Genomic DNA, 25,456 nt, shown 5'->3' with positions numbered 1-25,456 from the left:
TTTAAGGTAAAAAAGTTAAACGGATTATAAATTATTATAAATTGGAATGGCCCGAAATTAGACGACGAACGCTTCACTATATGGCCCTCCAAAATAAGCCGGGCCAGCCTGCAAAAAGGAAAAACTTAAGGGTTGCTACTACTGGGCCTCCAGTAAGGACTTTACATTAAGGCTCAATTATCACGGGCCTTTCGGCGCCGCCAGGCCTCCGTTATCAAGGTTTAGGTCTGGTGTGTACTGTATTTATTCTACCTCTTTCCAATGTCCCATTTTCCTTGTGAATCACTAGTGTCGCAAATCCCAATCTCCCAGCTTGCGCCTAAACCCTAGCTTGCCTATCGATGGCGCCGAAGAAGCGCAAGGCCGATCCCGCCGAGTCCCCCGCCGCCGTGGAGGCAGCCACCACCAACCACCGCCACGAGCCGGCGTCCTCGGAGCCCAAGCCACGCGGCTCCATCTACTTCCCCATCACTGACGACCCGCCCGAACCCAACGCCGCCGAAGAGGACGAGGACGAGGGCGCCGGCGACGACGAGGACGACGCGGAGGACATTGTCAAGCTACTTGAGCCGCTGTCGCGGGAGCAGCTCGTTGCGCTGCTCCGCACGGCGGCGGAGGCGAGCCCCGCCACGATGGCGGCCGTCCGCCGCGCCGTTGAGGCCGACCCTGCCAGCAGGAAGCTCTTCGTCCACGGTCTCGGATGGGGTGCCGGCGCCGAGGACCTCCGCTCCGCCTTCTCACGCTTCGGCGAGCTCGAGGACTGCCGCGTCATCTCTGACAAGCAATCTGGTAGATCCAAGGGCTACGGGTTCGTCCTCTTCCGCTCCCGCCGCTCTGCGCTCCGCGCCCTCAACCGCCCTCAGCTCCAAATCGGTGGTCGTCTTGCTTTCTGTCACCTCGCCGCCTCAGGCCCCGCACCCCCAGCTCAGTCTCAGAACCCTATCTCCAACGCCAACCCCAATGCTAACTCTAACTCCACGAGCAACGCTTCTGGATCCTCATCATCACAAACTGACAATATACAACGCAAGATATTTGTTGGTAATGTGCATGCTGATGTGGACGTGGACCGCCTATATGAGTATTTTGCACAATTTGGTGAGATTGAAGAGGGCCCGTTGGGCTTTGACAAGAACACTGGCAGACCAAAGGGATTTGCATTATTTGTTTACAAGTCTGTGGAGAGTGCTCGCCGTGCTTTGGAGGAGCCAATAAAGAATTTTGATGGAAAGACACTCAATGTGCAGAAAGCCATAGATGGGAGGACCAAGGGCTCATCTGGAATGAATACAAATACTAACTCCAATCCCACTACTGCATCTGTGGTCGCCGCCCAGATGACTGCTCCTTCCAGTGTTGCCATCAGCCCATATGATGCATCAGCATATAGTGCTACTGTGGTTCCTGACATGAGTTTTGCACAGCAAGCTGCTATGCTGGGATTAGGTGCACAGCAACAGGCATTCACTCAACCCAATGCAATGCTTGCCATGATAGCAGCAATGCAGAACCCAGCTGCGCTAGGGATGAGTCCAGCCATGCTTGCTGCTATGAACCCAGCCTTCGCCGCTGCTGCATTGGGTGCAGGGGGGCAGCAGGCACACACAGTTGGTCTTACAGGTTTTGGAGCTCAGGGTTTTGGGACACCGTCGTTTGGAGCAGGTGCCGCTTTCCCAAATGCAGCAGGTGTTCAAGCAGCAGCAGCTGCATATCAAGGAAGTGGAGCTCCTCCTGGCTTTCAAGGGCCACCTGGGTTTCAGGTTGGCCAGGCAACTACCCAGACAAGCACTGCAGCGGCAGCGGCTGCCGCAGCTGCCACTGCTGCTGGTTATCAGGCTGGGGCATCTGGGCAGGGCCAGGTGCCTGGTTCTCAGGTCGGAGGCACTGGTTTTCAGGGTGGATATTGACAGAACTAGGTATATCAACTCTCAACATTGTTTTATGAACCACCTTTGGTACTATTGCTTCATTTCCTTTCATTCTCTATGCATTCTTTGTGATTTGTTGATCTTGTTCTTGCAGCCATCTGATTATTTTCCTTGTATCTTAGTTTGGCATCTGTGGTCCGTGGTTCGTTCATGTGGTTTTGCATTCGGATGGCTTTTGAGTCTATATTGGTGCCAAAATGTAGCGAAAGGCTTCCTGCTGTTGAATTTTACAACTGGATTTGAACCAGATGCCTTTGTAGCAGTATTTGAAGGAGGAACTTTCTTGAAGGATCATATCGTTTTATTGCCTAATATGTAGTTTTGCTATTGCGGCTTCATTATGTACTTTGTGGATGTGTACTGGGTTTCATGTATCAAAATATCTGTATTTTGACTAGTTGGCTGTTACCTGGTCTTATCAACCGTGTTAAATGGTTTTGTGGGCACAATTGGAGACATTTTAACTGCAGTTCCTGGGCTGTTTGGAGCTATGGGGTATTTATGGCTTTTGCCTTAAACCTGGAAATTTCTTCTCTGCGGATGGTTTCGACGACCACTACATTTAAGATCTTGAATGTGTTGCAGCTTTGTTGCACTTCTAAGTTTATTTTTAAAATTCCCAGTGTTTAACAGTAGCCGCGCAAAATAGCTTGAATGTTAAGTGGTTATACAATCCCATAAGGGCTAGTTTGGAAACACAAATCCCCTTGGGGATTGAGAGGGAAATTAGTTCATTTCCACCTCAATCCTCTCCAATCCCCAAGGGGATTTGAGTATACAAACTAGCCCTAAAAGAGATGATTTGACCTGACGGATGGTTTGCATATGGTATCTCTGGGAATTTAGTGTTCATTCTTTGAAAATATTTTGGAGCTCTTTCTTTTGCCTTACTGTGACAATGGTCATGTCTTGACAGTTGACACTTCATAACTGTATTACTGATTACTTTAGTGTCTCCATTTTCTCAACTACCCCACTTTATGTTGATTTTTTTCATGGATTGCCTATGTGAGGATGTACTGTTCATATATGCACAATAAGAATTTCAAAAGAAGACTGTTCTTGCTTTGTTCTTATTAGACCCAATATGCACTAAATGTTAGATTAGTAGATGTTTTTTCTTACTGCTGGTAGAATACTAGGTTGCTGACCATTGGAGTGTTAAATCGTCATGTGAACCATGAATAGGCCAAGATGAAACTGTCAAGTGGATGAATATCAATAAATTTTAATCCTTGTGCATGCAACCATGCTGTCTTTTTCTTTTCACGACATGAAAGTAGTATTGTGAAATCATTGTGTTTATTTCATCAACAGAATTAGTATTGCTACTGATGATCTTACATCACTCGCTTGCCATTCTGTCTTGGTCTGTTGTGCAATGCATGTCTCTGGATATTATAGATAGTGCTGCCTGCTATATTTCAAGTAATACATTTGACACTTCGCACTTCCTAACTAACCAAACATCACTTGCCAAATCACAATTTATAAAACACAGTACCAGTTCCACCCACTAGAGTTGAAAGCACACTTGGAGGTAATTAGTGCGCAGAGGCGGCATCTGGTCAGCAGTGGCAGGGGAGTCCTGAGCCCTGGGTTCCTTCTGCCTTCTAATGTGCTGGATGGCCCATGCCAGACTAGGCTACCTTCTGTTTCACATTTCTGTTATTTAATTTTCTTATTACGTTCAAGGACTAATGATACCCTCTCTTTCAGACCATTTGCTATCACATCCCTCCTCTTGCCTTCCCCAATCTAGACAAATGCCTTGCCATGATGCAAATTGCATTTGCTGACAATTCTTTATTTGGTTCAGTGCTTAAAAATATCCAGCATAAACTTGGTGTTCACTTAATCGCTTTCAATTGCATAGGTTGAACATTAACCCTGAAACAGAGAAAGATTATTCAGTTAGTGTATACTCCTTGTTCCAAAAGGTGTCATTCCCCTGCCACCTAGGCACGCTTATGTGCTATGTGTTGGGGTACCGTGGAGCCTAGGGGGGTAGGTGTTATCTAGGTGGCTCCTGTCGGCCACGGTGGTTGGACATGCTATCCCTGGTGCCCTTATGTGCAGATCCGGATGCTGAGCGGCATGGGAGAAGGTTGGAACAGTGGGTGGCGGCGGGGGAGGAGGCATGTATGGTGGGTGCCAGGGAGATGTGGACGTCGAGCAGCAAAGGCAGTCTATGGGCGGTGATGGAGATGGGAAATGCAGCTGCAATGCAGCGGATATGATAGGCATGGTTGAGAGGAGGCTGGCAGCGGCAGAGGCAGCGACAGTCAGACGGAAGGGATGAGGCTGGCCGCGACGGAGAAGGAAGAGACAGTAGCGTGGCAGTGGAGAAGGGACGAAGAGTCGTGCGGTGATGGAGTTCTGCGAACTGGTGCGTGTGGCTGGGAGGAGAGATGGATGGATAAGGTGGGCTCTGTTTTGATGGTCCTTTCTGTCCAGCTAGGTTCATACATCTCTAGTTTCTTCTCTTTTTCATGGTAATATATAAATGTGTAAAACGCCTAGGCGCACCTAGGCTTACTTATGGGGTGTTTGGTTTGAGGAATGAGCTAGTCCATCATCTTCACATCCCTTGTTTTTTTGGTTTGTGGAATGGAATGAGTTGATCCATTTCCACCTCATTCCTCATAGTTAGTTAGTTAGTACTAATATGAGGAATGAGGTCATCCCACCAAATATGAGGAATGGACCCATGATGCACCACCTCATTTTGGATGGAGTGATTCCTCAAACCAAACACCCCCTTAGGCTCTAGGCAGAGGGGTCACTACCTTGTGTATACTAGTAGTGCAATAGTGCCAAATTGACCAACTTTAGTTAAAAAAATATAATCAACAAATTTCTGACTATTAGTTTACAGAAAGTAGAACCATAACCTGCCAAAATTTTGCAGGTGGTAGACCATTCTAATTTTCAATTACCTTCTGTAGGGAACTGTCAACGCAGTTGATAGCTAACAGTTGTAAATGGTCATTGACTATTGACAGTTTCTGGGATTTCATAATCCATATTTCCCTCACAGAACAATTGACCTTTTTTTGTCACTTCTAGTTTTTTCCCGAACTTCAACAAAAGCACCTCGCTGAACAATTGTTCTTTTTTTGGGGGTCACTTCTAGTTTTTGCCTTGCTGTCAACAGAGCTACTTGTTTTGATAGTTACACTCTTGTGATCGAATGTCAATATTTCTTTATAGCTAATTATTGTCATGATTATGCTTTCTAAGCTTGATTGTCTCCCTAACAGTTGTTGATATGTTATGTTGCTATTCTTGTGTTGCCATATACTTAAGGGCTTGTTCGGTTCGCTCTCAATCCATGTGGATTGAGTGTGATTGGGCGGGTTTAAATCCCAAGCAAGTCAAACTTAATTTTTTTCAATCCCATACAATCCATGTGTAATGTGTAATGGGAATAACCGAACAATGTCTAAATGTGTTTGCATTCTTATTATGATATCTCTTAAGCCTCTGTTGAGCACACGATCATTGTTCTCAATTTTTTATACATCATCCTATTTTTATTGAGCTTATTTCGAGTTATGTTTGACCTGATACTCCAGGTTCATTTGGTTTAGGATTTTCATCAGTTGTTCAGTGCAGTCTTAATTAATGACTCTGAGCCAAAAAAATCTTAATATACTTGGTCTGATTTTTAGATTCTCCAGACAGAATTATAAAAATTAATTATAATGGATCTCTATGAGGTCATTTGCGTAATGATGACCATATCCAGCCAATGTTACACACTTTCCGGACTGATGTTGCAATAAATTTTTTCCCCTGTTTACGATCATGGATTCATAATTGGGGCTCGTAATATCTGTCACTTATTATGTGCATTTCAGAAATATTCTGAATCGGAATCTAGTGGACTTGCTTTGCGTTGCATGAACTATTTATGGGTATGGGCACGGTTTGGCCTGGTTCCTTGCGGGGCCATTGGCTTATTGTGCTACAAGGATGGCAGAGCTATAATACTATTTATCCAGCACAGTCGGTGCCTCACAAACCGGAAAGGTATGAGCTTTTCTTTTACTACCCCCTGTTACGAATGATTCGGACTCGAAGGTTCATGAATTGCTGTTGAAGCTGTTTAGCCCATCAGATGATGAGAACAAAGGAATCACATTCCCGATTTGCTGTCGCCCCCGCTAATCTTCCCCAGCTTTTCTTTGCACAAGCATCCTGGCTGCAAGTAGCCTGATGCTCGTGCTGAAGCTTTGTTGAAGCCAACCGTATCTTTTGACCTTTCTATCTCCCTCTTTCTCTATTGCTCGCTGCCGTTTTGGGCCCCATTTCCCTTGCCGTTTTGATTGGTTTCATGCTAGCAAGTGGTTTTTTTCTAGTATGTTTTATTATCAGGACCTAGCAACGAACGTTGGTTCCTGCCGACACGATGAGTGTTACACATAACTGTAGGTGCTATGCTGAGGCGTCCTTTACACATAACTGGACTCTACACGCTGACGTTAGTTTTGTCGCCGCACGGGTCATCTGGGGATTTTGCGGTGCCGGAACGGGGGTGGTTCTGAGGGGGAAACATGTGGGATTGCACACAGAATTTGACGCTGTGAACCAGAGAACTCTTCTCTGCCGATGTCAGCTCCCAACTCCAACGGCTGCTGTACTCCGTGATCTGTTCCCACCTACTCCTCGCGGTGGTATTTAATGCGTGTCCGTCGGTCCGTCCTCTACGCAGAGGATTTGAGTATCGTCATCTCTGAGACGCTAATGACGTGTTAGCGACGTGCGTTTGGCTCTTGAGCGGTGTCGACGGATTGCTCTTTGTGAAACTGACTTGTGTTTACTTTTCTTTTTGTGTGTGTGAAAAAAAAACTGAGTCCGATCTGTTGCCAAAGGCGCCTTGTGGTTTGAGGCGAGAACGCCACAGGGAAGGGGGAAAAAACAGCAGCGCAGAACCACGCGGACCGATTAATTAATCCCATCCGTCTGTTTCGTCTCCATTAACCAGATCAGTTTTTTTTCTCTTTCAACCACCGTTGAAGTACACAGTCCACATAATCTCACCTCAAACCCGGGGCAAGAAGCGATTTACGCATATGCCCCCTCCAGCCATCAGTAGCCACGGGCTATCCTGCGCCCACCACCTGCCCTCCTGCCTTCGTCCTGCCCGGCGCCTCTGCCCTCCTCCGGGCTCCACAGAGTGAAAAAGTCTCCTCTTTTCCTCTTCCTCTCCCGTTGCCAGGCATGGGGTTGGCCTAGTTGTGCCCGTTGAGCACTAGCAGCCTCCTTGAAACCTCCAGATCTGTGCCTCCAAGGCCCCCGTTCCTCGGCAACAAGGTAACCTCCCTGTTCCTGCTCCCTTTCCTGACTACTGGTGATGAGGATGATCCTATCCGGTGCCTCCTCTGTTAACGCCTAGTCCTGTCGTTTCAATCAGCTGTTTCCTGTTAGTTTTTCCTCTCCTGCAGTGTCTACCTTTTTCATATGCATGTTTATGGGATAATAATGTTTCCCTTGCAGCAGAACAGATACTTGACCGAACATTGCAGGTTCTCTCCTCACGCGAGAGGAGCTGAAAAAGTAGTAGCGCCCTCTTGTTCATCCCATATTTTTGTTTGTTTGTTTTGCACCCCAAGTTCCCAAGAGCTTTTCTTTGCCTGACAGTTGTACTTGCGCCCCTGCGGAGCAAATCTAAGATTGGGTTTTTGCTAAAATTAGGTAGGGGGGCACAGAAATCTCACTGTGCCTGCCTGCCTGCTTTGGCCGGCCTTGGGAAAGTGCCAGTTTTTAAGTTTTCCTCAACGGTATGCTGCAGTCCCATCTGACGGACCTTGTTCCCTGTGCCCGCCCACGTGGCCTCCTCTGCAGCCGTCCAGATGGACACCGCCGCGCCCCTGCAACTGAAAGCCTGCGCCGGCGACGCCGCGGAGAAGCTGCTGCTCGCCGTCGCAGCCGAGGTAAACATCCGTAACAAAAAAAAAATCACCGCCAAGCCCCCCCTCCCTCCCTGTTCATTCATTTTGTCGTTCTAGTCGGTTCTCTGATTCGGCTGCTGTATATTATTTATATTTAATTGGCTTTATTTATTTATTTATTTATCCTACTGGCGCAAAGGCCTGCCTGCCTGCTTGCTTTGGGCCGTTGAGTGGGTGAGATATTGTTCTTTGTTTTGGACTCTTTTCGGATGCGGATTTGTGTTGGCGGGTTTAGGGTGTGGTTTTTCCAGGCGGGGTCCGGGATTTGAGTTCCGTGGGGTGGTGCTGAGTGGGGGCCCACGGGATACAAACGCCCCCTTGTTTGGTTGCTATTTACAACCTTACCCCCGCTCCGCGCCCCCGAATATTCGCTTCTCATGACACCGAAAGATTCCTACTCGATCTCCAGATATTTTCCCCCGCCTCGTCAACAGCCCGTGGGGTTTTTCTTTTTCTTTTCCCTTCCATCTAGAAAAACCGGCGAGAAGCTGCTGTCCCGTTTCAGTGGCTTAACTTCTAAGCAACATGTTTCAGGCAACGCACAGTGATCTGGTTACTGTAGCGATGTTATTATGCGTCCAGGCCACTCTCTCTAGGAAATTAATATGCATCAAGTTGTTTTCTGCCCACAGTTTTGTAGGAATACTTCCTTAAGATCAACTCCAGTAGTTCTCTAGAAGACTCTAAATCAATAATTTAGATAGCTAAACTAAAAACTCCTCTTCAACGGCTCTCTAAATAATTTCGTTTTTTTATTACTTGAGGACTTGCTAAATCTAGTATTTAGGTTGTACCTCCGTACTTTTTTATTTGTCGTGGTTTAGTTTAAAAATAAACTAGCTGAAGACAAATATTTTAAAACGGAGGTAGTAGAATTATATATAGCTATTGGAGTTGCTCTGATGACTAGAAAAAAGGTCTTTCTTTCTTAAACGCCAAGCCTGTCCGCCGTCCTTTGCCGCTTGCATTTCACTGCGAGTTGCGACCGCCAAGTTGGTCCACAGTTACTTAACAGTGCGGTCCGTATTTATTTTTGCTCACCAGGGTCCCTGGCTATCGAGAGAACTCGACGAGTTCATCTCCATCGTTTGTGAGAGTTTCGGTTGGGCCAGATTGTCATACTCAGCGTCCTGCCTCGGTCTCAGGCCCAAGTGTACTGAAAGCCAGCTCTTGCCCGCATCTACACGGCCCCATTTTCAGCTTGCCCCTCCAGAACCGGTGCATGAACAGTTGCATCTGATCCTAAGTCGTTGCTTCCTTTCCCTTCTTTCTTAGATCTAGCTAGCCACCGTGTCGACTGGTGGATGATACAGTATCTCCACATGCTGGTTGTTGAGTGTTGACCGTACCTCGCCAGATCTGCAGCAAACTATCCTATCCTAGCTCCTCACATCCGCACAAAACAACACCTTTTAGCAAAAAAAGTTTTTTTTTAAAAGAGTGCGGTAGTGCATTATAGTCATCTTTCATGTTTCCAGCCTCCTTACTTACCAGGCTTTGCCGTTTAGCATTTAGAACCCCACCCTGTTAGAATGGAACCTGGCCAAGCATTCAGTTCTTTTGTGTCAATAAGACTACAGCAGAAATGCAGAATGTCTTGGAGAGTATAGTTGAAAATCGGGGAATGAGTTAATGTTCTTGCTGCTTGACATATCTAGTTTATCATGGTAGCCTACTACTCTGCTGCTTGTGTTGTGACTAATTTTTATTTGCATCTGTACATCTGGTTTGGTTTCCCTTGGGTCATTTCTTCCCCACCTTGCTGCATATTTGATTTGTGTGTGTTCAAGCATGCTGTGACAGTGCGATCTCAAGATATGAATTAAAATTACCATTTGTGCTATGTGAATTTCTGTTTATTCAGTGTTTAACTTTGTTCTGAATGTTGACATCTGAATATTGATCATTGTACAGGGTCCTATCTGTGGTGTGCCAGACTTCAAGATGAGGGGAAAGAAGAGTGATGAGCTCGAACCTGTCGATGCTGGCGATGAAGATGATGATGGTGGTGACGATGGGGACGAGGATGGTGACTTTGGGGAGGAGGGTGAAGAGGACGTCTCAGAAGGGGAGGGATATGACAACCCAAAGGGCAATGAGACCAAGAAGCAAAGAGGTGATCCTGAGGAAAATGGTGAGGAAGATGAGGAAGAACCAGAAGATCAGGAGGGTGGCGGCGACGACGATGATGACGACGATGACGATGATGAGAACGGGGATGACGAGGACGACGACAATGGGGATGACGATGAGGAGGGTGTAGATGAAGAAGACGATGACCAGGACGAGGATGAGGAGGAAGATGATGATGAAGACTCGCTCCAGCCCCCAAAGAAGAGGAAGAAGTGAAGATCTTCTGCCGCTTTAGTTACCGTGCGCTGAGTTCTGCCTGGCTTTTCGTCATATCCTCGCATTTCAACTTTCCCATAGAGAGTTAAGAAGGATCCACACGTTCAGCAGCACGTGTGGGCTTGTAGGAGCTTTATGATTTGAGGCAATTAGGGACAACTCTTATGTCATTGTTGCTTGCTTCTGTGGAGTCGAACAGATGTTTCGCTAACATAATTCGACTTGAGTGATGAAAGCCTCCAGATTGAATATGCCTTCTCTTTTATCTCGTATGGAATCATTGATGCAGCCCTGGTTGATAGCGTTCCTTCAATAAATGAATTATATTGGCATCATGACAGCTTCATGTGAATTGCACGTTTATACTGTGCGTTCAAATCTCAACTAATGTATGACTGATCGGAACAAATATTATTGCATTATTTGTAGCATTTTGAAATAGAATGGTTATGATGGTCGATGTGAACTTCGCCTATGGTGCCTCGATATTGCAGGTCTCTTAGTGTCTGTTGGAAGTACCGGTTTTTATGAAAGTGGTTTGTAAAAACTGAGGTGCTCGTGCGTTGCTACGGTTTCTATATATTAGATAGAAAGACTATTTAAATGCAATACATGTTAAAACACATCTAAATCTTTATAATGAGCTTCCAAAAAGTTCCGAGCGACTTGCCAGGATGGTGATGGCATGGTGCACGAGTCCTCACGCCTTAAGGCCTTGCATGCATGATAGAAGGTGGTGCCACGATATGTGCATGTGCCAGCATATCTCTCCGCCTCAATCAAACATCCACATTCTTCGATCTAACCTAACTAATCCCAATGCTCAACGAATATACAACTTTATGAGATAGCAAACTGTGTGATATGTGCGATAAATAAAGTTCGTACAGGTAACAGATTCACCAACAGATGTCTGTTATAAGGGCTTCTCTTTCTTTGAATGAACGATGTAATTGCATGAGATCATACTCATCTATTTCTTTGTTTTGTCTGCCATGGTTTCTTTTTTCTGGTTTTTTATTAACTGCACAATTTAAAGTTCAGTATGGAATGGCGAAAGATTAAAGGTGAGCTCGTAGAGGTATAAGCTCATTTCGAGCCTAGTGATTGTGTAGTCTCTGAGAAAATCAACCCAAGAGACCCTCCAATCATGGACACCCGGAAGTAGAACACTGCAACCCTTATGAAGGCCATGGCGATATGTGACAACTCTAAAAATAAGCTAAAGTAATAACTCCGGCAATTAAACAACACAATGTTTTTTTTCTTAATTCAGGTATGATTCAAATGGCAAAATTAATCATCATCTCAGTGTGAAGTTATTTACAAATTTTAACACAAGCAAAGTATAGTTTAAACTTTAAAGGAACAACACTGATCCAGGGCATTACTACATTGACTACAGAGCATCCACCACAACTCACATATATTTTTGTTTTCTTAGGATATGGCACAAACAAATCAACATCTATTCTTTCCATTACCCAACAGAGAACTTTGCATTTGGGAATACAAAAGATAAGATATGTGATGCAATCTAACTCTATCTACGAGAGGGTAGAAATATATAAATTATAGCTAAACATACTTTCAATGAGTACACTTTTCTAACAATTAGTTGCACATGTCAATAGCTTTATTGCTGCTACATCATATGCCAACTTTTAAGAACCTTCTCCCATCCTGGCCATCATCACAAAAATAATAATCAAGCACAATTTTGTTATGAAATTGATTGCTGAAAATAGAGGGGACTACAAATCTAACTTCAATGTAAACAAACCAAGCTAACCCACACAAAAACCACAAAAACTGTAGGTATGTCGGCGACAACTAAACCAATACCATGGAGTCCCTGAAGTGGGTGTTTTACAGAGACATATTAAAAGATGACAGCACTACATAAACTAAAATACGGTCACACAAATTCGTTTTTGTGTGTTAAGTCATTATTTTCATGCTTATATGTACGACCTGGTTAATTAATTATAATACAACTTAATGCCAACAAAGTTAATAAGAAAATAAAACAAAACATGATGCACTAACATTCATTAGTTGCATAGCATAATATCTAACATGCATAAGTTACACCTAGGACCTATAGCATAAATGCAAATAATGGTTCAGGTTTAGACTATATTAGGAAATGTAACAATAAACTTTATACATTACATAATCGTGGCATACCTGGTAAGAATTCCTTCCATGTAAGCTCTGGTATGTGGTAAGCTCTTGGTGAGATGAGAACTGCATGTAAACTCAAATGGCAAAAATGTGTTATAAGTTCAACACTTATTGCAACCAAAAGCCCAAAAACTACATCATCCGCACATTATCTACCAGGCATATGTTTTTTGTCATGCTAAACTAATATAAGACTGCATATGCGCGAGGTCCTTTGCGTCTTTTAACTTTGATTATGTTTTCAACTTACTGAATATATCGGTTTTCCTACATCTTGTCATCTCATAAACTTATTTTTGAATCTCCATCCCAGTAAATTTATATTATATCAATTCTTACGATGGTCTTAGTCTGCTTGTCTCCTTTCAGTTTTATTCTAGCTTTTTTGTTTATGGAGATCATTACTAATACTATTTCACATGTCCTATGTTTTTGTCATGCTAAACTAATATAAGACTATATACACACTGTTGAGTGCGACCTTACGGAGCCACTACACACTAGAACAAGAAAAGTGCATATATACTTTGGGAAAAACGCTTGAGCGTTTCATCAGATCAGGTCCTCTGGCATGAAGGTCTCGAACAAGCGGCCTAATAAGTTGTGTCGTTCATGTTTCTGTTAGGAGTAATCGTTGTCTGGGACGTGTCCGGTTAATCCTCTCACAAGCGATCAACCTCCACCAAACATAACAAGACGTTAGGATGCACAACCGTGTAAGCACAACTTGCGTCTTGTGTTACTCCTGGTGGGTGCTTAGCTACATCTTTGTTTCTCGTCTTCTCTATGACTATGGCGCTATTTATTTCGGCTTCTGGTCATTAGAATAAGCATCTAGCCACCAAAAGTTTTGGTTATGAGCCCGCTTCTGTGAGAATCGTTTATATAAAAATCACTTAGGTCCTGTTTGTTTCGTTAGAATTGAATTCCATTTTAATAATTATAATTTAGACAAAACTAATTAAGTTTATATATTTATATATGTAATATATTTGTATATTATCCTAAATTATATGAAAGAGATAGTTATATACTACATTTATATTATAGCGAATCAAGTAGAAGAGTGTTATAAGTTGTACATCGGAAAAATAGCAGGTAAATCTATAGAATCAATTTCCATCTCTCACCCTCATAAATTTGAGATAGACTTATACGATAACTTTAGAAATTGCTGGAATGTCACATTCTAAAAAAATAATCTATTTTATTAGTAAGATTCCAATTCCTCAAAATGAAACGAAACAATCGAGACCTTAAATTATTATGAATGTAGAATTCACCGAGTCGTCACGACCGAAGAAATCCACCGTTTCCTAAACCATAAATCGTGCAGACCAGATTATCTTCCTCCACACGCGTTGCGATATCCAGATTCTCGTGACAACTAGATTATCCAGTAATTCAGATTCTTTGAACAGTTCTGTAGAAAAAAGTTGTCCCAACCAGACCTGAGCTTTGCCACCTAAGATAATGTATCACTTGTGTCATTAACTCACCTTACTATATGAGTCAACGGCATCTGGCTCTAGTGGCTATTTTCAAGTATATGAATTATAAATATCTCTCCTCCCTCACTAGTGAATAGAACAACACATGCCTTCACCTTTCATGTCAACACATGCCTTCACCTTTCATGGTTTATACAAGCCCCAGATCAAGGCCATGGCCTAGGCCTTATGTACCATATATCTTCGGAAGAGCATAAAAATATGAGTTTTTTTTACTAGAGTAAAAACTATAAATCCTAGCTTGGCTGGCTTTGCCCCTCCAATTTTTGCAAATAAGCCTCCACTGAACTAAATTTTACATAGATCTTTCCTCTGTCATGAAGGGTACCACACGCCGTGAATGTGTTTTACAAAATAAGAATAAACCATTTATACCAAACAATTTATGAAAATGACTTTAACTCCAAAAAAACGTTTTTTTAGAAAAAGATAGAGACAATCATTTTTGGACAAGCTAACCCAACCAAACATGAAGAGGATTTCAGTCTCTCCAATCCTCTCCGGTTTTCTGGCAGCTAGTTCTTCATGTCATTGTCTGTACTGGTCAAGGGTAGATTTTCTGAAAACCATAAAACATGAGTTTTTTTTGTACTACGGAGGAAAAACCATAAATCCTAGTTTCACCGGCTCTGCCTCATTCTAATTTTGCAAATAAACCTCACCACCGTACTTTAGGATTTAGATCTTCCCTCTGTCGTGAATGTGTTTTACAAAATTAAGAATAAACCTCTTATACCAAACGATTTATAAAATAACTTTGACTTTTAAATAACTGTTTTTTTAAGACAGAAGCAGAGTTATTTTTGACAAGTTAACCCTACCAAACATGTCCTAAATATGTTGTATAAGAAAGTGGAAGCTTACAAGACCGATCGGATGTCACTAGGGTCGGGGTCATGTTGTCGCATTTTTTTTTTGAAAATACCACTTTTGTATTTATTTGTTTTAATAATTTGATGATTAAAACAATAATAAGCTGTTTATTTCCTTTTTAAAAGGGTGTCTCGATCTAATTTAGATGTGAAAGAATGGAACACACAAGGAAGAAACGCTTCAGCCGATCTGAATCACGCTTACACTCTTCTTTAGTTCTTACCTCTTCAAACCCTAGCCTCCCTGATCCATCCGCACCTCGAAATTTCGGCAGCCGATGCCTCCGCCATCGCCGCCGTGGTCGCCTAGCACCTCTTCTATCTAGGTTTCGTCGGTCCCTCTTCTTCCTGCGCCCTCAAGATCTGCGCGACGACCTGAGCTCTCCGTGCTGTTTAGGGCGGCCATGAACAGCGCGTTCAGCGAGGACATACTCGCTGGCAAGCTCGCCAAGCTCAACAACACGCAGCAATGCATCGAGAGTATCCTTTCCCTACTTTTCTCCGTTCACAACTTCGGGTTTTGGAGTGTATGCGGTGCTTTTAAGGAGTTTTGGAAGAATTTGCAACCTGCGCGTGTAGTCTCGCGTTTTCTGTACGATTAAACTGTAATATACATCTCCTTTTTCGTGCTTAGTCTCGCGTCCATCGAATCTCTGTTAGCTTCGTTCAAAAGGATGGATCTTTGAATAACAAACAGGTGGGGAGAATTTGCCCGTTCTGCACCAGCAGATAGATTCTTGACTCGTTGGGGACTCTCTGTTTGCTTATTTTTATAGATTGCCTACTGAAGATGTCTTGACTTAAATCTTTTCACCTATTCAGTTGGTGTAAATAGATTGAGTTCTTTGCCATAACATGTTTTTCTGTTATCCAGTTGTTGCCTTGACTTTTGCTCTTTGTGGCCACTAGCGTTGTCGCATTGGTGCATTTACCATAGAAAGAACGCAGAGCAAATTGTTCAGACTTGGGACAAGCAGTTCCACAGCTTTGGCAAGGAGCAGAAGATCCCTTTCCTTTATCTTGCTAATGACATCTTACAGAACAGCAAGCGCAACGGGACAGAGTTTGTAGAAGAATTTTGGAAGGTTCTCCCTGGGGCGCTTAAAGATGTAAGTGAGAACGGTGATGACCGTGGGAAGAAGGTGGCATCTAGGCTGGTGAGTGTTGTATCTCGATGTTATGAGTTCCTGCGGTTCAGCAATAAGTATTGTTAACATTGTCGTGTAGCTGCAAAAACGTATTAGTAACGCACAAATGTGTCCTAGGTTGACATATGGCAAGAAAGGAGAGTTTTTGGCTCACGCGCTGGGGGTATCAAGGATGTGATGCTTGGGGCAGCCCCCCTTCCTGTTTTAGATATGACCAAAAAACGGTCTCGCAGTTCAGCAATAAGGATTGTTAAAAGAGATTCTCGTTCTGTGAAACTGGTAAGATTTTCTGCTCTTCCCACTAGACTATCTTTTAGCACTTGTACTGTGCTAAGAAATTCTCTCAATTATTATCAACATCTTTGATCAGAGACTAGGCATTGGAGGAACTGCAGAGAGGATCATATCTGCATTGCACACTGTTCTCAGTGAACAAGCAGATGAGGATGATGACCTGGAAAAATGCAAGACTTCTATGCGTCATGTTGGAAAGATGGAGAAGGACGTTGACAGTGCTTGTAGCAAAGGTAATGTCTGTTGCCGGCCTGTCCGGGGAGTCCTGCATTTTTGCTACCTTAGTAGACATTCTTAAGATGTTCTCTGTATGCAGCCGGGGAGTCCTGCATTTTTGCTACCTTAGTAGACATTCTTAAGATGTTCTCTGTATGCAGCCGAAGATCCTCGTCGCGAGGTTCTTTGCACAGAACTAAAAGATGAGGAAGCTAACATGAAAAAATGCATCGAAAAGCTAAAAGCTGTTGAGAAAAATAGAGCAGCTATTGTGTTTGAACTGAAGGAGGCACTGCAGGAACAGGTCAGAACAACTTGGATTTTTTCTTCTTGAATATGTATTAGCTTGTCATTGTTACTTGTACTTTGTCTGTGGAGCTGTGGAATCTTATTTGTTTATGTTACTCAGGAATCTGAACTGGAGAAAGTCCGCACTCAGTTACAGGTAATGTTTTCCAACCGATCGAAGCCATGGAGATGTTAATACATGCTTATAGTGTTTGGTTGGGTGTAAACACTTGTCGTTCTTATGTCTTTAAATTTTCCAATCGATAGCTAGCTGAAGCAATGGTACATGAAGCCTCGAACATGCAGCGGAGACTCAAGAATGAGCCAACCATTCCGCTGCCCAGATCAGCATCGTTAGTAGAGCCAGGAAAGGTGGTCTCCAATGGGCAAGTAAAGGAGCAGCACAAGACGGCTGCTGCTATCCTTGCAGACAAGATTGCAGCATCATCAAACTCTCAGCAGATTCTGCAGTCTGCACTTTCGAAGTTTGCTGCCGAAGAAGCAAAGAATTCATCTGAAACACGCTCAGATAAGAGGCAAAAGGCTGAACAACTATCGCAGGTACCAAGCGTCGCAAATGCCGCTGCTTTTGTTCCAATGCCACAAGTGGTTGCCACAACAGCTCAGCAGCAGCCCCAGGCAATCTTAGTGCAACAAGCACCTATGCAGAGCCAAGCCACTGCATCTCAGCCCCAGTACAATATCTACCAGGCCCCGCCCCAGCAGTTTGTCCCTCAGCCTGGAGGTGTAATGATGGGCATGCCTTACAACATGAGCTCCATGACCCCACCGCCTCCACCGCCGCCCCAGATGATGAGCCTAGGAAGGCCCTCACCTTCAGCTCCACAGCCCCAGATGGCTGTCATGCCGCAGACTCAGCCTCCAGCGCCACCGATGCTTCAGCAGCAGATGCCAATGAACCTAGGTCCTCAGATGCAGTTCACCCTTCAACCGCCTGGCGTGCCGCCTTTCAGGCCCATGCAGCCACCTCCTGGGATGCAGTACTTCCATCCCCAATCTCAGTGACAGTTTTGGTAGCCCAGCCCTGTTAAACTTTTGACAGGTTCTCAATTTAGCGTTGACTAGTAAGCAGGATCTGACTGCTGTAGGGTATACTGTTTGTGTGGTTCGTTTCGACATATGTTGTTGTACTGTACATGTAATGCGAGGAGAGGTAAAGAGCGAGGAGAGAAATGAAGATTAAAGATTTCACATAGGCCTGCTTCGTTCTCGTAAGGTGGTTTGGTGGGTTGAATCTGCGGCTGCAAGTGAGGTGAGTTCTCTTTTCTCATTTTTGTGCATGCAGGTAAAGCTTCTGGGTTTCCTAAAGGGGCAGAGTTTATGGGCCTGATTACATCAGCCGTTTTTTTTTGGTACCATAGGCAACGAAATACAGAAATATTATTTTTGCATATTACAATAGCCTGGAGCAAGGTGGAGCTTGCTCCTAGTCACCTAGTGCCTCAATTAGACAACTTGCCAGCATCGCAGTTCCAACCTCCAAGGGCAGCAAGTTCTGTATGAAAATTGAGGCAGAGATGTGCTGCTGTCTTACCCCATGCATCTGGGATGCTCTTATCTAACTCAAAACATGATGTAATCTCTCTCTAGTATGCATGATCCCAACCCCAAGAACATCCTTATATGGAGGAGGAAACAAAGTGTGATCTTGCAGGCAATAGATAGCCTGCGGGAACATGCATTGACTGGATGTTGCGAATTTACCTGGCAAATATTTATATAGGTTACATCTAATTCAGTACTACTTGACATGAGGTACTCCAGAGAACAACTGCGAATTTATCTATGGGATTTACATGTTTATCACATAGTCGCTCCAGAGTACTAGACGATCCAGAATTGAATTATAGCCGCTGCATTGAACTTGTACCGGCTACTTGTTTTCTGAACAAGTTTGATTAGAAGCTCTTTAGCGAGCAGACCTTTAAGCAGCTCTGCGTTTATATACTCAAGTTCAATTGTTTGATTTTAGACTCCTTTACAACATAATGCATAATGTTAATGTATTTAACATCAACAATTGATTTGTTGTTATAGAAGTAATATACCGCTGGTTTATTATTGTAGTAGATTCTGTAGTTTTGTCTATCACTTTTAAATCAAGTATAAATTTCTTTAGCCATATAATCTTTCTCGTTGTCTCATAGCAAGTAACAAGTTCAGCATACATTGTCAAGGGTGTAGTGATGAGTTTTTTTTTCATGATATAGCTCCTCCTGTGAGTGAATATGTAATCTAACATCAACATGGACTTCCTATTTTCTTCACACCTCGCATAATTTGATTTTGAGTATAATATAATTTCAAATACTTTTTAAATGGATTTTTAGTGTTATATTTCTAGTTTTTTTTAAAAAAAAAATCTGCCAAATATCGCAGTTGTGAATGCCAAATGAGAACGAATACATATTTGAATATGCATTATATTTTCGACACAAAGCGTATGAAATCGATTTTATTTGATCATTCTCATTGGTTTTTAGGACCTTGACCACTCTTTAACTGAAAGGACCTTGATGTCGTCTAGGGTGTTGGCATGTTTAAAATAAAACATGAACTTGTTAGAAATCAGTGTGGCACTGTTGCTTAGCGACACTGTCACTCAACACATGTGGTTGTCGTTCGATGCAAAGTGTTCAACAACTACACCTGCAAATAATGCTAGAGATGTGTTTGGTGATGTCCAGCGAAGTCCACTAAGTGCTTACAGTCACAAATATTCACAACGACTGGAAAGCACGTAACACAACTCAAAATCATAGGAGAAAGCACATGCTTTATTTCGTGGTTCAGCTTGCTATCAAGGCTTATATCCACGTTGTTGAGGAAGCCATAAAGGCTTTGGAGCCTCTTTTCCCTCGTTCCTCTTCTCTAACTCACCACAACTGCTTACCACAAGCACAAGCTCATCAAATAATGTATAGCTATCTATAAAGCTTCAACTTTAAGAGTAATGAATGCACAATGCATATTGATGAAGCTCGACATGTGTTCAAGGTTGGCTTGCTCTTAATATGTTCTCTAACTCTTAACCAACCGTTAATCACTAACTCTCATAAACATAGGGGTTAGAGAGGGCTCACAGATGGTTGAAATAGGCTCGTAGTGTTTTGGTCACCACCAGAACCTCTAGGATTCGTACTATCAAACCTAAAACTAAGTGTTCAATGTCAAACACTAGCACTTATGGCTTCAACATGTGGTGGCACTACCACGTTCTAACACTGTTGGGCCTTAGAGCGACACTACCGCAACCCTAACAAACAACACAGGTTAACTCGTGGGAAATACCATAACCTTTTACTCCGAACTTTGGTTTCAGTGATCTTAAACTTTTGGGGAAAAAAAATCTTGTTTTAAGGGTATCTAACTCAACTAAGAACTAACCCAAATATCAACTAGTTAAAGTGTTGTGATATGTGTTTCTCTTATGTTAGCACTTTTCAATTAGTTTAAGCACTTGACATGTCTATGGTTTGTATTGCATCTACCTTGATAGTACGATATATCTATACTCTAGTTCAAGGGAATATAACCAATTTTAATTGAATTAGAAAAGGATTGATATGACATGATGATAAGATAATTCTTTTTATAATTTCTGTAGGATGGTTGGTGAGTGTCACTTTTAGCCACGGTGTAATTCAAAAGTTCCATTTTATATGCAGTGTTTTATTGTCATATTGTATTCTAGACTTCTTTAGAACATAGAAATGATATATAAATTTTATAGTCATTTTTACGTAATATGAATCATTTGTAGGATTCCAAGTGTCTTAACCTTGAACACATGCCACGGAGAAATTCCACGGTGTAATTCTTTACACATGCCATTCGTGTTGTCTAGAATGATATGTCATGAGCACGACAAGACACGATATGATATGGAAAACACATGATAGAGACGATTGTCTAGTCGTGTCATCAGTGGCGGGCCTAGGATTTAGAGAGTGGGTATTCGAATTTTTTTATAGGATGATTTTTTGGAAGATTAAAAATGTCTATCGACATATATAGTTAATTATATGTATAACATATAATTAAGCACACACGCTATGGTCATAACTGATTCAATAACGAGTCTACTAAACTCAAATTTAATACAACTATTTCAAAAGTTTTAAATCTAAATGCACATGTTGGTTGTTGCTCAGTTGCTGGCTGACTGCTTGTCCTCTTTGGCATTTTCCAATCGCTAATGCCCCATCTACAGCCCAGTACTGCAAGCAGTAAAGCAGGGGGGCCAGGTCGGGTGGCCACTAGCTGGGTAGGCTTGGATACTGGGACGATGAGACCTTATCCCTGGTTGTCTGTCCTGGCACACGGTGACACCCTAACTACGGTGGATTGAAGCTTCGGACGACGGATGACATACGACGCAATAACGAGGCCAGATGCAACGCAATGATAGTTAGTCGGTCAAGTCTGGGCACCTAGCTGCGTCTCGGAGCCACGATGTCTCAACAGAGGTGCTGGTGTCTCCATGACACGTGGGGCTGCAAGATGTGAACACGACTTGGTGGGTGGCACATCTGGTGGCTCTGTCATGGTGCGACTACAATAGAGTTTGGGATTCTTTTTTGTCGTGAGGTACTGAGGTGGGCTTTGTTGCTCCGTTGGGCTGGATTAGTTAGGTATGAGAGGTATGAAGAAGATATTTTAGTCCAAATTAACAAAATTCCTTTATTTATTTGATTTATTTTTTATTTTCTATGCATATACACTATATACATGTATATATTGAAGTTCTTTTACCAAAAATAATGGGTATTCATTTGAATACCCTTGAATTTAATGGGGCCTGCCCCCGACAGTCAACAGTTCTTCACTTCATTGAGGCCTGGTGGGTCCTGGCATTTGGCTGCAAGATGAGAAAGATCATATACCCTATTGACTGCAAGATGAGTATATTATGATCCCCTTGCGTTATATTGTTATATGTACCTGATAGGTTTGTGGATCTAACTGTGTCCCACTTAGACTAATCCGAGAGCGTGAATTAACAGAGAATGGATCTAGTATGTGCCCACTGTAAACATATAAACAGAGGAGATTGAGGCATATCATCTTGCTCTTGATAAAGGACGAGATTGTTGTAGTTGACAGCGTGCTACCCTTAGAGGTGGTGGAGGAGCGTCCTGGCATGGTAGAGGAGGCTCGCTGCTGTTGACCTACAGACGAGGAGGGTCAGATCCAGTGCCTGCAGAGGCTCCATTGGTCTCTGACGCCATAGCTCATAGTGTTTCCAATCATTACAAGCGCAGACAATAGATCAGACTCGCAACCGTGGGTTTAGGGTTTGGCGAGAGGCTTTTGCGTTGACCCAAACTCGTGTTGCCCCCTTAACCCCTCATTTATGTGTGGTGCTTGGTGACCGGGGCCACAACCATTAGGGTTAGTGGTGCCTCTAATCAGGACGTGAGTTAGTTAGTGGCCCCCTATTTTTTCTCTGTGGAGGACATCCTAACAGTACCACCTTTGACAAGGCTTCTTGAGGAATTTCAACTTTGGTTTGGAAAATGCTAGTTCATAAAAACGACTCCGCAAGAGAAGCTGAAGAAGAGGGGAGATGCTTTTCTTTTTGCTAAGCGGTGAAGTTGAGCGTGCTTGGTTCAATTTTTTTTTGAGAATCTGGCTATTGGAAAAATCTGGTTGTAGAGAGAATTTGAGTATTATGAGAATTATGGGCGGGGAAAGATGAAGGGCTGCATAGAGTTTAGGATCTAGAAAGTGACATATTCCTTCTATTGCGATTACTCATCAATTGTATGTTTACGTTCATTTTGGATAAATTTCACCAATGTGATTTTTATAAAAACAAATTGAAAAGTTAAACGTTTGACAGTCTATAATAACTTTGGTGGTCAGAATCTGAAATTAAGCTAAAACAAAGAGGGCCAATGTGGCTCCTCTTGTTTTCTAGGTGAAGCGATTGCAAAAGTATCGGTTCACCGTAAAAACAACCTTTACAACGCGGAGGCCGACGTGACGTGACGTGGCCTCTCCACGCCAAATCGTCGTAATGTCGACAGCGATCACGCCAAATCACCGTACTGTCGACAGGAATAATGATGTGTTCAATGTGATGAAATTAGGAAGTTGCAATGATGCAACACGACCAACAAATCGTACTGCTACTACGTTGCAACGTCATCAACCGAGTAGCTTGAGGAACTCTGATTTGAAAGCGTCCACGTGCTTCCGCCGGAGCATGGACACCGACGCCTGCACCCCGTCGCCGTCCCTGCCGCGCACCAGTGCCAGCTGCCCGTCGTGGTTCATCCTGATGGGCTCCGTCCGCCTCGGCCTCCCCCACCCGAAGTCGGCGACCTCGTACGCCCTGAAGCCCGGCGACCCCGACACGTTCATCAACCGTTCAGGCCGAACCGTCGGGTCGCCGGCCATCCTGAAGAACTCCCACCCGGGCCAGCAACCGAGCGGGTCCTCCACCATCTCCTGCACCGCGCGCTGCACCGCCGACGCCGCGGCCGCCAGCGCGCCCTCGCCGTGGAGCTCCCGCGCGGGCAGCCTCGCGAGGCATCCGCTCAGGCACGCGCCGAAGTAGTCCGCTCCGGCGGGAGGGTCGAGCCGGTCGCGGGCGTCGGCGAAGAAGAAGAGGAACACGTCCTCGTCCGCCGCGAAACCCCTGCCGCGGACGAAGCACGTCCAGGCGAGCGCGACGACGGCCACGAAGCTGGACGGGGAGCGGCTCAGCTGCGCGCTGTGGGCTTCGCCGAGGCGTACGATGCGCTGCTTCAGCTGCTCCATGTGCTGGGCGTCCAGGGTGAACGTCCGGCGGGTGAACCGCAGGCGGTCTTCTTGCATAATCGCGGGCATGCTAGCCTGGAGTGGCGGCGAGAAGAGAAAGAAAAAATAATGCTGGGAAATCAAAACAACCAAGTTTGAAGAAAAATGTGCTCGGTGGGGGAACGTGAACGTACCCGTGGCAAATCTGGCGCGTACTTCCGCAGGATGCTCCGGGCCAGCTCCTCCCCGCCGGGCATTCTGACACGGGAGCGGTCGAACACCGGCGGCGCGGGCGGCGTGTCCCCACGGCACGCCGCGGCCCACGCCTCGACGAACCTCCACAGGGCGCGGCCGTCGGCGACGCCGTGGTGCACGCTGACACCGAGGGCGACCCCGCCGCCCGCGAGACGTGTTGCCTGCACCGCCAGCACCGGCGCCGGCAGCAGGGTCATGTCGAGCTCCGGAACGAGGCGCTCGAACGTGAGCACGTCGTGGTCCTCGTCGCCCGCGAGGCGGCGGACGTCGGCGTCGCACTCCGCGGCGACGAACCTGACGCCGCGGCCGCCGGTGGAGCGGCAGATGGCGACGTCGCCGGTGTCCGCGAGGTAGTGGAGCTTGCCGGCGAGCGGGGCGTGGGTGGCTAGGGTCGCCGCGAGGGAGGATCTGAGGGACCGGAGGACGGCGTCGAAGGGCGGCAGATCGTCGCCCTCGAAGAGCAGGAGGTGCTGCAGCAGCGGAACCACGACCCACTGCGCCTCCATGGCGTTGAGCTTGATGACAGGTTCGGGTGGCAGCGCGCTAGCCGGCGCAGCGACATAGCTGACGTCGGTGACAGACACAACAGGAGTTGCCATGGGTTCCGATGGGCGATGCTTGACTGCTTGCCTGAGCAAGAACTGTGCCGGATTAGAATTTATCAATCTAGAACCGTGTGTAGCTTGCATTGGCGCTGGTGTTTGGTTGCCCTCGAGTCTTAAGTGTGTGGTACGAGAGAGCCATCATCAATTACACTCTTGACAGAGTCACGTGAGGCTCGTCCCGTCGTCGGCGCGTCGGCTCGTGTTTGCATCTCCTGATTCCATGATTCCATGATGAGTGGCTGTCGAATACTTGAACAATAGTTTTCTCAATCACGCTAGCGGCTAGTTGGAAGCCACAAAATCGGAGAAGATTGAAGGGGTTAGAATTCACTTATTATTCAATTTTGAATAAAAAGATGATTTTAGTATCTCTAATCCTCTTCGGGTTTTTTTTTTTGTCTTCTAAAGTCTAGTTTGAAACCCCATTTTCCTACTGGGTTTTCATTTTCACAAAAAAAATTAGTTAATTTCCTTTGAGAAAATATGAATCCTTTAGAAATAGAGAACATATTTGGTGCATATGGAAGTTTAGTGCACATGTTAAATCAACAACACTCGTCTTAGATCTAACGTCTCTAGTTGTTTGTTATATTTTGCTAAGGACACCCTCCAACGTGATGGGTGTAGTGGTGGAAGGTGTTATTTGTAAATTGTGATGATCAACTATAGACGTTAGATCTAAGATTGATAGTGATAATTTAATATGTGCACTAAGTTTTCATGTGCACCAGATATGTCCTCTTAGAAAAATGGAGCTTCCAAATTAGTCATAGAATGTTTTTTTTTACCGGTGGATGAACGGCACATATGACATACCTGCTTCTTATCCACGGGTGTCTAGCGAGATATAGGTTTTAGGGTTACATTGGAGTTAGGGTTAATGTATCCCAGCGGTCTTAGAAGGTAATACGAGACTCTATAAGCGGTAGGCCGTTTGTAATATAAGTCCGACGGCGTATGGTTTGTCTACTCACGCATGGCATCAATGCTTAAGACACTGATTTTTATAGAGGTTTGACCATATTAGTGTAATACCCTATGTTCTTTTTGATAGAAATATATTTATCGTTGAGACAAG

At 44.4% G+C, this 25,456-nt stretch overlaps 4 protein-coding genes across 18 annotated transcripts; 3 read left to right on the top strand and 1 right to left on the bottom strand.

Annotated features, from left to right (window-relative positions):
- The first annotated feature begins 201 nt into the window (after positions 1–201).
- On the top strand, positions 202–2,463 carry LOC100191462 (uncharacterized). Of its 2 annotated transcripts, none has more exons than XM_008668811.3 (2): positions 202–1,916; positions 2,051–2,463. In XM_008668811.3, the coding sequence occupies exon 1, from the start codon at positions 342–344 to the stop codon at positions 1,905–1,907; it is 1,566 nt and encodes a 521-aa protein (XP_008667033.1). In that variant the 5' UTR covers positions 202–341; the 3' UTR covers positions 1,908–1,916; positions 2,051–2,463.
- A 3,943-nt stretch (positions 2,464–6,406) lies between these two features.
- On the top strand, positions 6,407–10,521 carry LOC100274295 (nucleolin). Of its 14 annotated transcripts, none has more exons than XM_035964658.1 (5): positions 6,407–7,247; positions 7,434–7,490; positions 7,575–7,628; positions 7,779–7,867; positions 9,800–10,502. In XM_035964658.1, exons 4-5 carry the CDS (start codon positions 7,787–7,789, stop codon positions 10,232–10,234), a joined length of 516 nt encoding a protein of 171 aa, XP_035820551.1. In that variant the 5' UTR covers positions 6,407–7,247; positions 7,434–7,490; positions 7,575–7,628; positions 7,779–7,786; the 3' UTR covers positions 10,235–10,502. The 14 variants fall into 14 exon arrangements, with proteins under 14 accessions (XP_035820551.1, XP_035820552.1, XP_035820554.1 ...); XM_035964659.1 differs by having other exon boundaries at positions 7,726–7,867; XM_035964661.1 differs by having other exon boundaries at positions 7,431–7,490.
- Positions 10,522–15,001: 4,480 nt separating this feature from the next.
- LOC100275719 (uncharacterized) lies at positions 15,002–18,515 on the top strand. The gene is made up of 7 exons (NM_001149742.2): positions 15,002–15,284; positions 15,714–15,961; positions 16,070–16,231; positions 16,323–16,479; positions 16,624–16,766; positions 16,872–16,907; positions 17,018–18,515. The coding sequence occupies exons 1-7, from the start codon at positions 15,209–15,211 to the stop codon at positions 17,774–17,776; spliced, it is 1,581 nt and encodes a 526-aa protein (NP_001143214.1). The 5' UTR covers positions 15,002–15,208; the 3' UTR covers positions 17,777–18,515.
- Positions 18,516–22,843: 4,328 nt separating this feature from the next.
- Positions 22,844–24,497, bottom strand: LOC100281333 (uncharacterized). Its single transcript, NM_001154251.2, has 2 exons — positions 23,713–24,497; positions 22,844–23,614 (listed from the first exon to the last, which is right to left on the bottom strand). The coding sequence occupies exons 1-2, from the start codon at positions 24,460–24,462 to the stop codon at positions 22,925–22,927; spliced, it is 1,440 nt and encodes a 479-aa protein (NP_001147723.2). The 5' UTR covers positions 24,463–24,497; the 3' UTR covers positions 22,844–22,924.
- Positions 24,498–25,456: the final 959 nt, after the last annotated feature.

The sequence above is a fragment of the Zea mays genome, chromosome 2, assembly GCF_902167145.1.
Source record: "Zea mays cultivar B73 chromosome 2, Zm-B73-REFERENCE-NAM-5.0, whole genome shotgun sequence".
NCBI classification, from domain to species: Eukaryota; Viridiplantae; Streptophyta; class Magnoliopsida; order Poales; family Poaceae; genus Zea; species Zea mays.
The sequence above is the reverse complement of the archived record's forward strand: the minus strand, read 5'-3'. Positions and strand labels throughout refer to the sequence as shown.

What these genes read in the sequence shown, in the direction of transcription:
- LOC100191462 (XM_008668811.3), top strand. Translation starts at nt 342, where the DNA reads ATGGCGCCGAAGAAGCGCAAGGCCGATCCCGCCGAGTCCCCCGCCGCC.
- LOC100274295 (NM_001148659.1), top strand. Translation starts at nt 7,787, where the DNA reads ATGGACACCGCCGCGCCCCTGCAACTGAAAGCCTGCGCCGGCGACGCC. An exon ending in TGCTCGCCGTCGCAGCCGAG is followed by an intron (nt 7,868 to 9,799) that starts GTAAACATCCGT and finishes ATCATTGTACAG; the next exon opens with GGTCCTATCTGTGGTGTGCC.
- LOC100275719 (NM_001149742.2), top strand. Translation starts at nt 15,209, where the DNA reads ATGAACAGCGCGTTCAGCGAGGACATACTCGCTGGCAAGCTCGCCAAG. An exon ending in AGAAGGTGGCATCTAGGCTG is followed by an intron (nt 15,962 to 16,069) that starts GTGAGTGTTGTA and finishes AATGTGTCCTAG; the next exon opens with GTTGACATATGGCAAGAAAG. An exon ending in AAGTCCGCACTCAGTTACAG is followed by an intron (nt 16,908 to 17,017) that starts GTAATGTTTTCC and finishes TCCAATCGATAG; the next exon opens with CTAGCTGAAGCAATGGTACA.
- LOC100281333 (NM_001154251.2), bottom strand. Translation starts at nt 24,462, where the DNA reads ATGCAAGCTACACACGGTTCTAGATTGATAAATTCTAATCCGGCACAG. An exon ending in ACGCGCCAGATTTGCCACGG is followed by an intron (nt 23,615 to 23,712) that starts GTACGTTCACGT and finishes CCGCCACTCCAG; the next exon opens with GCTAGCATGCCCGCGATTAT.